Raw genomic sequence first — 13087 nt, forward strand, 5'->3', positions numbered from 1 at the left:
CCTTATAACTGGTCTACATATATGAAGGCTGTTGATACATTGCTTTTAAACCCTCTATTTTATAGATGTCTCTCATGAATTCACTTTGGGTAGTTTTTCCATTGATTCATTTGAGACTCAGATATATCATCAAATCATCTGCAACTAGAGATGTTATATGCAAACTTAACTCTATATGCCTAATAACATTGGCTTGTTCCTCCAACCCACACATGCATAGCAGAGATACTGAAACTGAGTGTGTGTATTTAACTTATATCCACCTCAAACCACTAGCATCTCCCCGGTAAATATAAGGTGCTGAGTTTTGGACTGAAGTGTGTGAGTATATGTGAATGTGTGATGTGTTTATAAAATAAATGTTCAGGAGATATTCATCAACTCTTTTTTTATTATTTTTTGAAAAATAGTTTGCAAGTTTTGTAAAGTGATTTTCCCTATCTTCAGAGATGTCGAAAGGATTTTTCTCTTGAGCTCTATAAATATGAAGAATTACACTAATTGAGTTTTTGGTATTGAGCCATTCTTGAATTCCTGGAATAAACCCCACTTGGTAATGATGTATGCCTTAAGGCAACACTGTTTTCTGTTAAAACATTTTATTTGGATTTGTGTGTCAATATTCCTATTTAAAATTATTCTACAATTTTCCAAAATAATTTTTTAAGATTTTAGAAGCCATGTTATACCTACTTAATAAAATAAATTAGAAAATTTCCCACTTTTCCTATCTTTGGAATAATTTAAGCTGCATAGTTAATTTGGGGGTTATCTAATCCTGGTGCATTTCTTATCAGGAAATTCTTTTATTTATGATAATTAATCTGTTTAGGCTTTCTGTAGTGTATATAATTTTTCTACAGAATGATTCATTTCATGAAGATTTCCAAATCTAGTTGCATATAATTGAGTAAATGGTCCTTTAGGATTTAATTTACTAAATTTATACTAAATTTTAACTGTTCTCCATTTCATATCCTTATGTAACCTCTAATGTTTTAATATTTGTACTTTCTCTGTTGACTTCAACAAACCAATTTTAAATTATTCACTTTCATTTTTATCTTTATTAATACTCTCCTGTTGCTTTTTCTTGTTTACTTTGTTCTTCTAGTTTTTATCTGCTTGCTTAATTCATTTTATTTTTTTTTTAATTTTTATTAATACATGCATTTGATGCTAAAAGTTTTCTCCTGGTAACTTTCCTAGATATGCCCACATATTCTAAAATATCATGTATTCATTTTTACTATATTCAAGAAATTCTTCCATTTTAGTTTATTTTTCCTTTGACCTAACATTCATTTAATAGTGTGCTTTGCAATTTTCAAGTAGAAGGAACATAAAAGTCCTTTGGGGAGCTTTTCTTTTAAGTTTTAGTTTTGTTTTTAGTCCTGTTTGTTTTATTGCTGTTCTTTGGAATTGACTGAGCTTTTCTTTGTGGGCTAAAATGTGGTCAATATTCTTTAATGTTATATCATGTTTTGATATGAGGGTCATGTTGGTCTCATAAATGAGTTAGGAAATATTGCTTCTGCATCAATCAACTGAAGAAGATTATAAAGAATTAGTATAGTATCTTCCTTAAATGTTTGATAGAATCCACTTGGCCTGATGCTTTCTGTCTGGAAAATTATTGAATGAATGCATATAAATATATTTGGATACAGTATTGCTATAATTATTTTCAAATATCTGCTAGGGAAATTAAGAACAAGAAAAATAAAACTTTATTTTCACTTATTCATTCTCTGATGCTCTTCCTTTCTTGCTAAAAATCTGAGTTGCTGACCTATATATTTTCCTTATTACTGAAGAACTTCTTTTAATATTTCTTGCAAAGCAGGTCTACAGGCAAACAACTCCCTGAATTTTTGTTTGTCTGAGAAACTCTTTATCTAATCTTCACTTTTGATGGGTAATTGTGCAGGATACTCAATTCTAGGTTGGTAGAGATTTGTTGTTGTTTTCTCTCAACACTAAATATTTCACTACTGTCTCTTCTTGTTTCCAATGGTGTTTTGAAAAGTTGAATGTAATATTTATGTTTGCTCCTCTATAGGGACATTTTTGCCTCTGGCATCTCTCTGGACTTTTTAATTTTCTGTACACTGAAAATGATATGCCTACATGTAGGGTTTTTCATTTATTCTGCTTATTATTCTCTGAACATCCTGTATCTGTGGCTGTCTGACATTAATTTGCCAAAATCATCAGTCTTTATTATTTCATATATTTCTTCTATTCCTTTCTTCGTGATCCTAGAGAATCTGTAGTTGTCCTATAGTTCTTATTCTGCTTGGTTTTACTTCCAGTAATTTTTATTTTTGTTACCAGTCTTGCAGGCTTCTTTTGAAGTACTCTCAAGCTCAGAAATTGTTTGCTCAGCAAATTCCCATTTATTCATAAGCCTATCAAATGCATTCTTGATTTTGGTTCCAATGTCTTGGATCTCCAGCATTTCTTTTCCATCGTTTCCTAGAATTTCCACCTCTCTGCTTACATTGCCCATCTGTCCTTGCAAGCTATCTACCTTATCCATTGGAACTGTTAGCACAGTAATCATGTTTCTTATAAATTCCTGGTTTAACAATTGTAAGTCTGATGCATAGATATTATTCTGTTCCTTATTCTCTCTCTGACACAGAAAATTACATTGATATACATAAAGGAAAATTGTAAATGATTATATAAATAAATGTAATTAGATTGCTCTACTTATATAGTATATATAAATTATACATGATTATTTATAAATTATACATGATTATATACAAATTATGTATGATTATATATAATTATATTCATATATATAACTATATATATATGTATGTGTGTGTGCATATATAGTTAAAAAGCAAAGAGACAAATAAGGAGCAGAATTAAGTCTACGGGCAACAAATAAACAGATAAAGATTGAAATGACCTTTCTTGTATCCTTAGGAAAGGAGGGTGGGACAGCATAGCTTTTCTAACTTCATGGTCCTATAGCAACTTGTTCTGCTGTTTTCACCCATTGGTCAAAGCAAGGACTTTTTGATACGAGATCTATTGGTTGTCTCCGTGCCCTACTTTTACCTGGCCCTTCTCTATCCTTTGCCCCATCAATCTTGCTCCATTTGAACTGGATTCCCAACAATTTTCCCTCGGAGGAGGACTTGGTCATTGGAAGAGCCTTATTGCTTAGTTTCACAAGTCTACAGGCCAAGACTGCTCTACAAACATCCATCCTTAGCATAGTTTCTTCACTTCTTTCTAGTTTTAGCTGCCAGTTTCACATATTCCCCCATGATTTCTAGCTAATACTTGTTACCAGTTTCCAAAGATGGCAGAAATCATGTTGTCTTCCCTGTACTTCCTCCTCTTCACTTACTGACACCAGATTTGGGATAACTTGTCACCTAGGTTTTCTTAGATATTATATTGTGTGTGGGTTTCAGGTTTTGCCATCAGCATAGGTCTGTTTTTATGTAGAGATTCAAAGAGAGTAACAACCATGCCTCTCTAATAACTTCTAATTTCTCCATAAACTTTTAATAATAAGGTGGGTATCTCTGAAAATCACTAAAATACAGAAACAAAAATGTTTTTCATATAAAGAATGCACAGTAAGTATCCATAATTATAAATTACAAATAACCAATTAAACATATCAGACATATCTTTACATTTTCTGCAAGAAAATATATGCTGGAATTATGAAACATTCTCTTTCAGGCAGAGATTAGCCTGAAAAAGTATCCTAGGAGATTGAAACAGTCTTTTGAAAAAGTAAGTCTTGCATTTGATTAGAAGATTCTGTAGCTTAAGATGTTTCTGGGATCATTTCCAGGAACACATACATAATTTAGAGTGACTGACCACTCAATGCTAACAATAATTCTGTTCTCCCGACCTTTATAATAAATGCAGGAGAACCAATTTGAGGGGTAAAAACAGGCGATCTCTCATTTTCTACCAATGAAAGTCAAATTCAAATGCATCTGCATGAAACATATCAGTATCTAAGTTTTATGGTTTAAACGTGAAATGAAATCTACAGCTTTGACTCTTTGTTATTATAGAAAATTAGAAGTGTATTTTATAAAAGTATGTCCTAAGACTAGTGGTTCCCTTTCAAATTTAATAGCCTATTAAATGTTATAAATCACTTACTTCCGCTTCGTACTAAGAAATAAGAACATAAATGATCTATACCCAGGGTCTTCAGAGAATTCAGAAGCTGCTACATGTAGCTGGGAGTATACATACTTACAAATTCAGGGAGAGAAGGTGCTGTGGATATTACACAGAATAAAGCCAAACTGACAATATGATAGCAACATAAATAAATCATTTGAGAAAAACAGTCCATAAGAGGGACTGTTGCAGATAGACTTTGAAGAACAAGCAGTATTTTACCAGCAGGAAAAGTAAAGGAAAGATATATAATTCAGTGAGAACAAAATAAAATGGAGATATGAAAAAAGCAAAACAATACTGACATAGTAGGGAATTGTCAAGTAATCTGAGTAGGGGGGAAAAAAAAGAGTATTTATGCTGTAAGAACTATAAAAAAAAGTTCAGATCGGTTTACTGGACTTCAATTGCTATTTTAGTCTACGCTTGATAAACAATTTCAGTATCTCATCCTAAACACAAAGTTTCATATAAACCAAAAAAGAATAAGGGAGCACAACAAGAACAAAAAAAATGGCCGAAAAGGTCAGTGCACTATGTTATCAGTCACAACTAATAGCCAAGTAGCCCTTGGTGTACATAACTGTGTAAGTTTTTGCTGAAGTATCCGTGATTACAGTATTTTATTTGTTTCAGGTACACTAACAAAGTATATTAAATAGAATGTTCTGCCTATGTTCACTTCTAGAATTTTATGGCTTCATGTCTAAGATTTAGGGCTTTTATCCATTTTGAATTTATTTTGTATATGGTGTATGGAAACATTCTAATCTCATTCTTTTACAAGTAACTGTCCAGTAGTGCCAGCACCACTTATTGAAGAGACTGTTTTTAATCCATTGTATATTCTTGTCTCATTTGTCATAGACTACTTGACAGTAGGTGCCTAGGTTTATTTCTGGGCTCTCTATTCTGTTCCAAAGATCTGTGTGTCTCTTTTTATGCCAGTACCATGTTGTTTTTGATTACTGCAGCGTTGTAGTATAGTCTGAAGTCAGGAGCATAATACCGCCAGCTCTATTCTTTTTTCTCAAAAACTGCTTTGGCAATTCAGGGCTTTTTGTGTTTCTATATACATTTTAGGATTATTTGTTCTAGCTCTGTGATAAATGTAATGGGTATGTGACAGGGATTCAGTTCAGTCACTCAGTCGTGTCCAACTCTTTGCAACCCCATGGACTGCAGCACGCCAGGCCTCCTTGTCTATCGCCAACTCCTGGAGTTTACCCAAACTCATGTCCATTGAGTCAGTGATGCCATCCAACCATCTCATCCTCTGTCATCCCCTTCTCTTCCCACCTTCAATCTTTCCCAGCATCAGGGTCTTTTCAAATGAGTCACTTCTTCACATCAGGTGGCCAAAGTACTGGAGTTTCAGCTTCAGCATCAGTCCTTCCAATGAATATTCAGGACTGATTTCCTTTAGGATGGACTGGTTGGATCTCCTTGCAGTCCAAGGGACTCTCACGAGTTTTCTCCAACATCACAGTTCAAAAGCATCAATTCTTCGGTGCTCAGCTTTCTTTATAGTCCAACTCTCACATCCAGACATGACTACTGGAAAAACCATAGCCTTGACTAGACGGACTTTTGTTGGCAAAGTAATGTCTCTGCTTTTTAATATGCTGTCTACGTTGGTCATAACTTTTCTTCCAAGGAGCAAGCATCTTTTAATTTCATGGCTGCAGTCAACATCTGCAGTGATTTTGGAGCACAAAAAATAAAGTCTGCCACTGTTTCCATTGTTTCCCCATCTATTTGCCATGAAGTGATGGGACCAGATGCCATGTAGATTGCTTTAGGTAGTAGAGACATTTACCAATATTATTTCTTCCAATTTATGAATAAACATATTTCCATTTCTTTGTATCATCTTCAGTTTCCTGCAACAGAGTTTTATAGTTTTCATAGCAAAGGTCTTTTACCTCCTTAGTTTATTCCTGGGTATTTTATTCTTTTTGATGCAATTTTAGACAGGATTGTCTTTGTGTTTTCTGTTTCTGATATTTCATCATTAGCAAATAGTAAGCAGGACTGGTATGTTCACTGGGCTCAGGCCGTGGCATGCAATAGGGAAGGTGAAGGAAACCAAGCAGCTGTCTCCGCAGTTTTCAATCTGCCCTCTCCACCCTGCTTTAGGAGCAAGCTAGTGCATGCCCACAGCTCACAAGCAAGGTCCGCACTTCCCATAGCCCTCCTGTGAGTCCCACCAGCTCTCCAACCAGCAAAGGAGCTCAATTTCCCTGTGCCAGACCCCTGGGCTGGGACACCCAACATGTGGCTGGAACTGCTCACTCCCCAGGACAAATCCCTACCTGTATAATCTCTCTTTTCCTCTGAGTCCCATTCCAAAGGCACAGCTCCGAACCTGATCCCTTCTCTTCCCTTCTTACAAGATTCCATGTGGATCTTTCTTATATCCTTGGTTGTACAGGACTCTTTGAGCCAGTTTCTAGTTAGTTTTCAGTGAGAAATGTTCCACATGTATTTTTGATGTGCTTGTCGGGAGAGGTGAGCTCCACCTCCTTCTACTCCATCTTGATTGATCTCAATATAAACTAGATGCCTAGCCTATTTCAGTGCCTTGACTACTGCATGACACACCTGCTAGAGCATCAGGAGAATTCATTTTTAGTACCGGAAATCAGCTCTTATATTAAAGACCAAGGCAACCACAGCCAGTACAGTGAAAAATCAAAACCTAGCTAACTGGCCTGCCTGGTTCTAGCCAATACAAAATACCAGAAACCACAGGGAAAGTACTAAATATTAAATTCTTGATATTTTTTTAAGAAGAATATTTTTCACAACTGACATCTAGCACAGTAATTTTCACAAAGAGAATGCTCAATAAACATTTGTCAAATTTAAAATAAATCAAGGCAGGGCTATAAAATGCATAATGTTATGTCACCAATCATTGTAATATTAGTAATGTGACTTGGCACTAAATTATTTTAATAAATCATACATACACATTGTTCCATTGTTCACAGAATAATCAAAGGGGTACAGTGTCATTAAGAATCAGGGATTCAAATCAAAAGACTGAGGTGTTAAGTGTGAAAATTTGCCATTGTCAATGCTGCGGCATCAGGTCACAGAAAGCCTCTGGTCTAGTATCTGTCCTCTCAGCCATCCATGCCCTCAAGTGTACAGTGAATAGAACAGCAATAACTATGCATACCATACTCTTATTGTGACAATCAAATGCGATCGTGCATGTCAAATGACTCTGTAAACTAAAAAGTGCTACCCAAAAGATTAATAAACTCTTTTCTGGTTGACTGTCTACCTGCAGAGTTATCTGCCTTTCCTCTCTTTCCTTTATTTTACACACTCTAATCTATCAGCACACTCTCTAAATCCTCCAAGCATATCCCCAACCCCTCACTAAGTTTCCTCACCATCGTTGCTTCTCATCAGCAGACCCAGCAGTTGCCCTGCAAACTTCTGCAGGCACCTTCCACTGGTCTCCACCCTTTTAATCTTAATCTTCCCACATTCTCTAATCCAGTGGTCCCCAACATTTTTGGCACCCGGGACCGGTCTCACGGAAGACAATTTTTCCACCAACGAAGGGGCAGGGATGGTTTGGGTGGTAATGCAGGCAATGGGGAGGGGTAGATGAAGCTTAGCTAGCTCACCCACCACTCACCTCTTGCGGTGAGGCCCAGTTTCCTAAGAGGCTACAGACTGGTCTGCAGCCCAGGTGTTGGTGACCCCTGCTCGAATCCACAAAAAAGTCAAATCAATCTTTTAACTATTACATAGAATTGCATTGCTCACCTGATCCAATGGCCTCCTTTTTTACTAGGAAAGAATATCAACTATGTGGTTGGCCAATAAGTTTGTCTGGGTTTTCCCATAAGATGTAACATAAAAACCCAAACCTTTTGGTCAATCCAATACTAACCAAGGGCTGGTAAGCCCTTCACCTCCCCTCACTAGTGGCCCCATTGATGGTATCAGAGCTGCAGTGCCTATTGGTCCTCCCTTCAAGAGATTGTAAGCACATTCCTAATGAGAGGTTCTTGCATTGCCTGGTCCCTCTTTCCAGAATGGTCGGGAACTTACTACTTATCCCTTTCTCACTTCATTCAGCTCAAACATCACTGTCTCAGAATCGCCTTCCCTCCATGCTCTTTGCAAAAGGGTGAGTCCTTACCTCATCACTCTCCACCCTGTCACTCTGCTTTTCTTCAGAGTCCTTATTGGTTCTGAAATTATTAACATGCTTACTTATCCCCTGGGATATAAATAGCATGGGAGCAAAAAGACTCTGTCTATTCCTGTTAACAATTGCATCTGAGTTATTTACATGGATTAGGGGCTCAACTGAAATGTGCTTTAATGGATAGTGAAAAGACTGTTCAATTTCCTTTAGTTGATATGTTCCGTAGAAAACAGAAGAGTGCCCATAAATAACTTCAATGCCACTAGTAAAACCTGAATGTTTGAATGGCCTGAAAAGGCTTTATCTCACCTTGGAATTCGAAGTGGACTCCAAGAAGCAAAGTCTGTTGCCAAATCCTTCTGCTGCCAAACATAGTTTCTGTTGTTCTTTGTGGATGGTTGCGGTACACTGTAGAACCACTTCATCATCCTGCAAAAGGGAGAAAAAGAGAAAAAAAAGTGAAATATGGCAAGACTCAGTCTAAATCAGATCTAGAAGATTATTATTTTAGTGCATTTTAAAAATCAGAGAAAAATGAATCTAAGAACTGTCCTTCCAAAAGCCACACAATCAATTCCTAGAGCATTTTTATTCGCAAAAAAAGATAACTGGGTAGCAGGAGTCAGAAGTTACTACCATTGAAGACAATTAACAGCTTTTTGCAATCGACAAAGGCAACCTGAATAGAAAATGGTAAAATACAGGACTTCTATGTTAGAGTTCTTACACACTGCTTTAAATCATCAAAATCATCAAGACATGGTCTGACATACTCCTAGGACATCAAGTGTCATCAAAAACGGAACAGAGTCTACTAGCAGGCACACAATCACATTGTTCCAAAACTGACACAGGAAAACAGGTCAATAACAGAGCTTCTGGGTTCAAATCAACGCAAAAAATCATCTTAGTTTCACCACACACTGGCAACTTGATCATCTGTGAAATAATCCTGGATTGCTTAAAAATGTACAGAGAGGTGATTTGTTCAATAGTTCAATCCTCTGAAATCCAACACTTGGTTTTCAATCAATTAAGTTCACAGAATTACAGGAAAAACTGTACAAGGGAAGGATGATCCACAGGATGACTCAGTACAGGCAGTATGAGCACAGCAAGAAGTATGGGCTTTAGAATTTGCAATAGCTGGGTTCCGATTCCACTACTGCCATCGACAAAGTGAGGAGAGAAGTAACAGGAACTTACACGGTGACTGACATACAAAAGGCCCTACATCAACAAGAAATGGGAGACAGCATTATCATTTTTTAACAAAATATCTCAATTTAACAGGTTCTAAGTGACAAATACTTAAAAAGTCTAACCATTTATATTTTGATATTTCAATCTCAAAGAAACAGTATACCTAACAGAGAAGTAAAAACAAATATACTCATCAACCCTTTTAATTAGAATCAATGTGAAAAGGGAATATGAGTACATGCTAGAAGACCCTCACCATGGTAGAACGGCAGACAAGAGGTAATGTGACAAATATTCAAAAGCAGAAAACAAGCCCTTTTGGTTAACCTGAAGAAAATGCTATATCAATTGGAAAAGTACAGCTCTAATTTAAAAACCCTTATCAATGCCATGTACTTGCTTTATTTCCTGCGTGGTAGCAGCAGTACCTAATAGCTGGCTCATAGCATCGGTCATAGCCAAGTCCAATCTCTTAATAATTACCTTCCAACTATCCCTCTAGTGCTCATTAATTTCCAGTGAGCATTCAATTGTTGCATTTCAAAAGTCAATTGCATTAAAAAAAAGCCTTATTTTCATATAATGAGTACATCTGAAGATTACTTCACGTTCAGCATGGCTATAATAAAAAATAATGAAGTATCTTTGTTGCTTATATAATCTGCAAGATCAAAGATACATTGTGTTTCCCAAATAGGTGGTGTTAATAACAAAGTGCCAGATTGTGCTGATGTATTCAATGCCTTCCCAAACCCCCAATGTCTTTGCTATCTTGTCTCACTGCCTCTGTGGAGCAAACTCCAGCATGGAAACTACACTCTTGGGTAAGATAGACTTCTCTGGATACTAGAGGTGATCTAAATACCAGTTAGGGGTCTTCCCTGGTGGTCCAATGGTTAAGTATCCACCTTCCAATGCAGGGGATACAGGTTTGATCCCTAGTGGGAGAACTAAGATCCCACATGTCACAGGAAACTAAGCCTATGTGCTACAATTAGAGAAGCCCATGCACTGCAACAAGAAAAGCCTGTGTGCCTCAACAAAGAGTCCATGCAGTCAGAAGGCTTTAATAAATATCACTTAGTAAGTAATTACTGCAGTGGACTAATTAAAGACATTTTATGAGTGAGAATAAGAAAATACAACAAGGTACAGGGCAGGTAAGAATAAACAGTGCTACCCAGTAAGCTCCAAAAGAAGAGAAGGCACATAATATTTACCAAAAATATAGCATATACCAGTCCTGGCATTAATTTATTTAATCTTCCCAATATTCCAGCAATATACTGATCATTCATACAAACAGTTGAGGAAAACGAGACTCAAAGTAACCTGTCACTCACAAAGGGCTGATCATACTTATTTCCAAGAATTGGTCATTAAATGTAATTTATCTGAAAGTCCTAGGCCCCACACTGGTTCTAAAGGCTCAAGTGACTTTTACTACTTCTGCTATCTAGAGATGTACTTCTCTAACATGCATCCTCTCACTCATGGGTCTTGGGTAGAGTCTGCATTTCTAACAAGTGCTCAAGTATGAGGGAGATTCAGAATGGGTCCCAGAAGGGACACTGATCCCAGAAAAGATGCGAAAAGTCTTTTATAAGAGTTTGGAGGCAATCAGGAACAGTCAAATGTTAAAATACATCATGGACTCTGGACAGAACTAGAAATGAGAGCACATGTAGAGATGCCCATTAGTATGTGATACAAACCAACTTATATCAGGGAAAGGAGCAAAGTACTGACTACTCTATCAAATCAATAAAACCAGCTCACTGTGCAGTTTCCTTCCGATTTAGTACCTCGACATTGTGTGATGTAGTGCCTAGTCATGAAGTAACATTGAATTCTGGGAGCTCCACCACACCACCAACAAAACAGCCTATGACTACAACTTTCAACCATGATCCAACCTTCAGGGATAGAACCTAGCTTGACACACACAACAAGATTTTCTCCAGTTTATCTGGGAGCTGTTTCTATTTTAGTTCCTGTAAGCAAAGGGTTCCTTTTTGACAAAAAGTAAAATATACTCAGCATTGATGGATCAAACACCAATTCCCAAACACCTGCAAAGTCCCTTTAATTAACCCATCATTCATCTCAGTGCACGATTTTTCTCCAGAACCACTGAGGCTTGAGAGCCTACTATGTATTTGAAAAGTTTTGACAAGTAGCTTTATTTTTAATTATAATAACCAGTGTACAATAAATCTGGCTAGGGTCGACACATACGTATGTGTATATGATATTGGTACACACACACACACACGAAATCTATCCAAAAATAAAGATTAAACAGTGCCTGACACTGATTGGATCTAGAGAGTTAATACTGCTCAGGTAACAGAACAATAAGGATACATTAAAATATGACTTTGGGGGTCATAAAGCATCTTCTAAATCAGTCTTTACTACCAAGGCCTTGGGGTCCAGACTGCTAACTTAACTATCATTTCTTGTGTTCATATTTTGGTTGCATGTGCCATCGGTGTGCCTCAGCCTGTAAAAACTAAAATCACCCTTCAATACTCACCACCTTTTGGTATATTTTGTTTTTTTAGTTCCTAGTACCTAGGGCAACAGATTTTGATTCAACTCACAAGAAATCACATTGCAAGAAAAAACTCTACAAAAATGAATTGTTCTTCTGTTTTGTTATTTCACTTTTTTTAATTTCAAAGTCTGTTAACTACTCAACCATGAATGACTAGCCTTAGAAGATACTAATATCTTGCTGTTTCCAGAAATACTTGAGCCTATACCAATCCCAAAACAAACATGAAGAAACAAAATTACTAATCTTGTTGTATAAGATTCTGAATAATGAATTGTGAATAAAGAAATCTTTTAGAAGAAACTTCATGAACAATTAGATAAATGGCAGGGCTTAAGTAAGAGAGACATCCAGCATACAGTCACCAAGCCCTATGACATCTGCACCATCAATATCTTGCTACTCCATTACTCTCTCACCACCCTAGCTACAATCAACTCTTACTTAGAGATCTTCAAAATCTTCAGAATAGCTTTCCACACTGCAAACTCCCTTACAACTGTGCTTCACCTTGAAGTCTCACCATCAGCCCAACCATACTGTTTCCTGGCTAAAAACCTTTTACTGGCTTCTCATTGGTCTAAGGAAAAAGACCAAAAACAAACTCTAGCCTAAAAGGCTTTGCACTGCATGGTCTATGCAAGGCCACCATTTCTTCCTACCAGCCTTCCTTCATTCCTATGCTCCTACATGACTCTTGTCATTAAACCCATTCTCTGCCCTCTAGCTAAGACAATCATGTTTCAAATATCAATTCAAACATCTCTTCCAGAGGGTAGCCTTCCCTGACCCACCAGGCTATGGCAATTCTTTTGTTTTGAGTTCCTATGGCACTATTTTCCTTCTTTCAGTTTCCTTGATTGTTACTATGCATTCATTTATGTAATTATGAGAGTATACAGTGTCTAACACTGTGCCTGGCAAAGATACACAATAAATGATTATTTATCATAATCCACTTTATGACT

At 36.7% G+C, this 13087-nt stretch overlaps 1 protein-coding gene across 1 annotated transcript in view; it reads right to left on the minus strand.

Moving 5' to 3' along the window:
* Nucleotides 1–13087, minus strand: part of RYR2 (ryanodine receptor 2) — an 849571-nt gene that overhangs the window by 607372 nt on the left and 229112 nt on the right. Inside the window, exon 2 of the mRNA XM_081569302.1 lies at nt 8666–8785. Coding sequence (XP_081425428.1) covers nt 8666–8785 — 120 coding nt within the window. The remainder of the gene's footprint in view (nt 1–8665; nt 8786–13087) is intronic.

Source organism: Giraffa tippelskirchi, chromosome 2, assembly GCF_054371585.1.
Source record: "Giraffa tippelskirchi isolate mGirTip1 chromosome 2, T2T-mGirTip1v1.2.pri, whole genome shotgun sequence".
NCBI classification, from domain to species: Eukaryota; Metazoa; Chordata; class Mammalia; order Artiodactyla; family Giraffidae; genus Giraffa; species Giraffa tippelskirchi.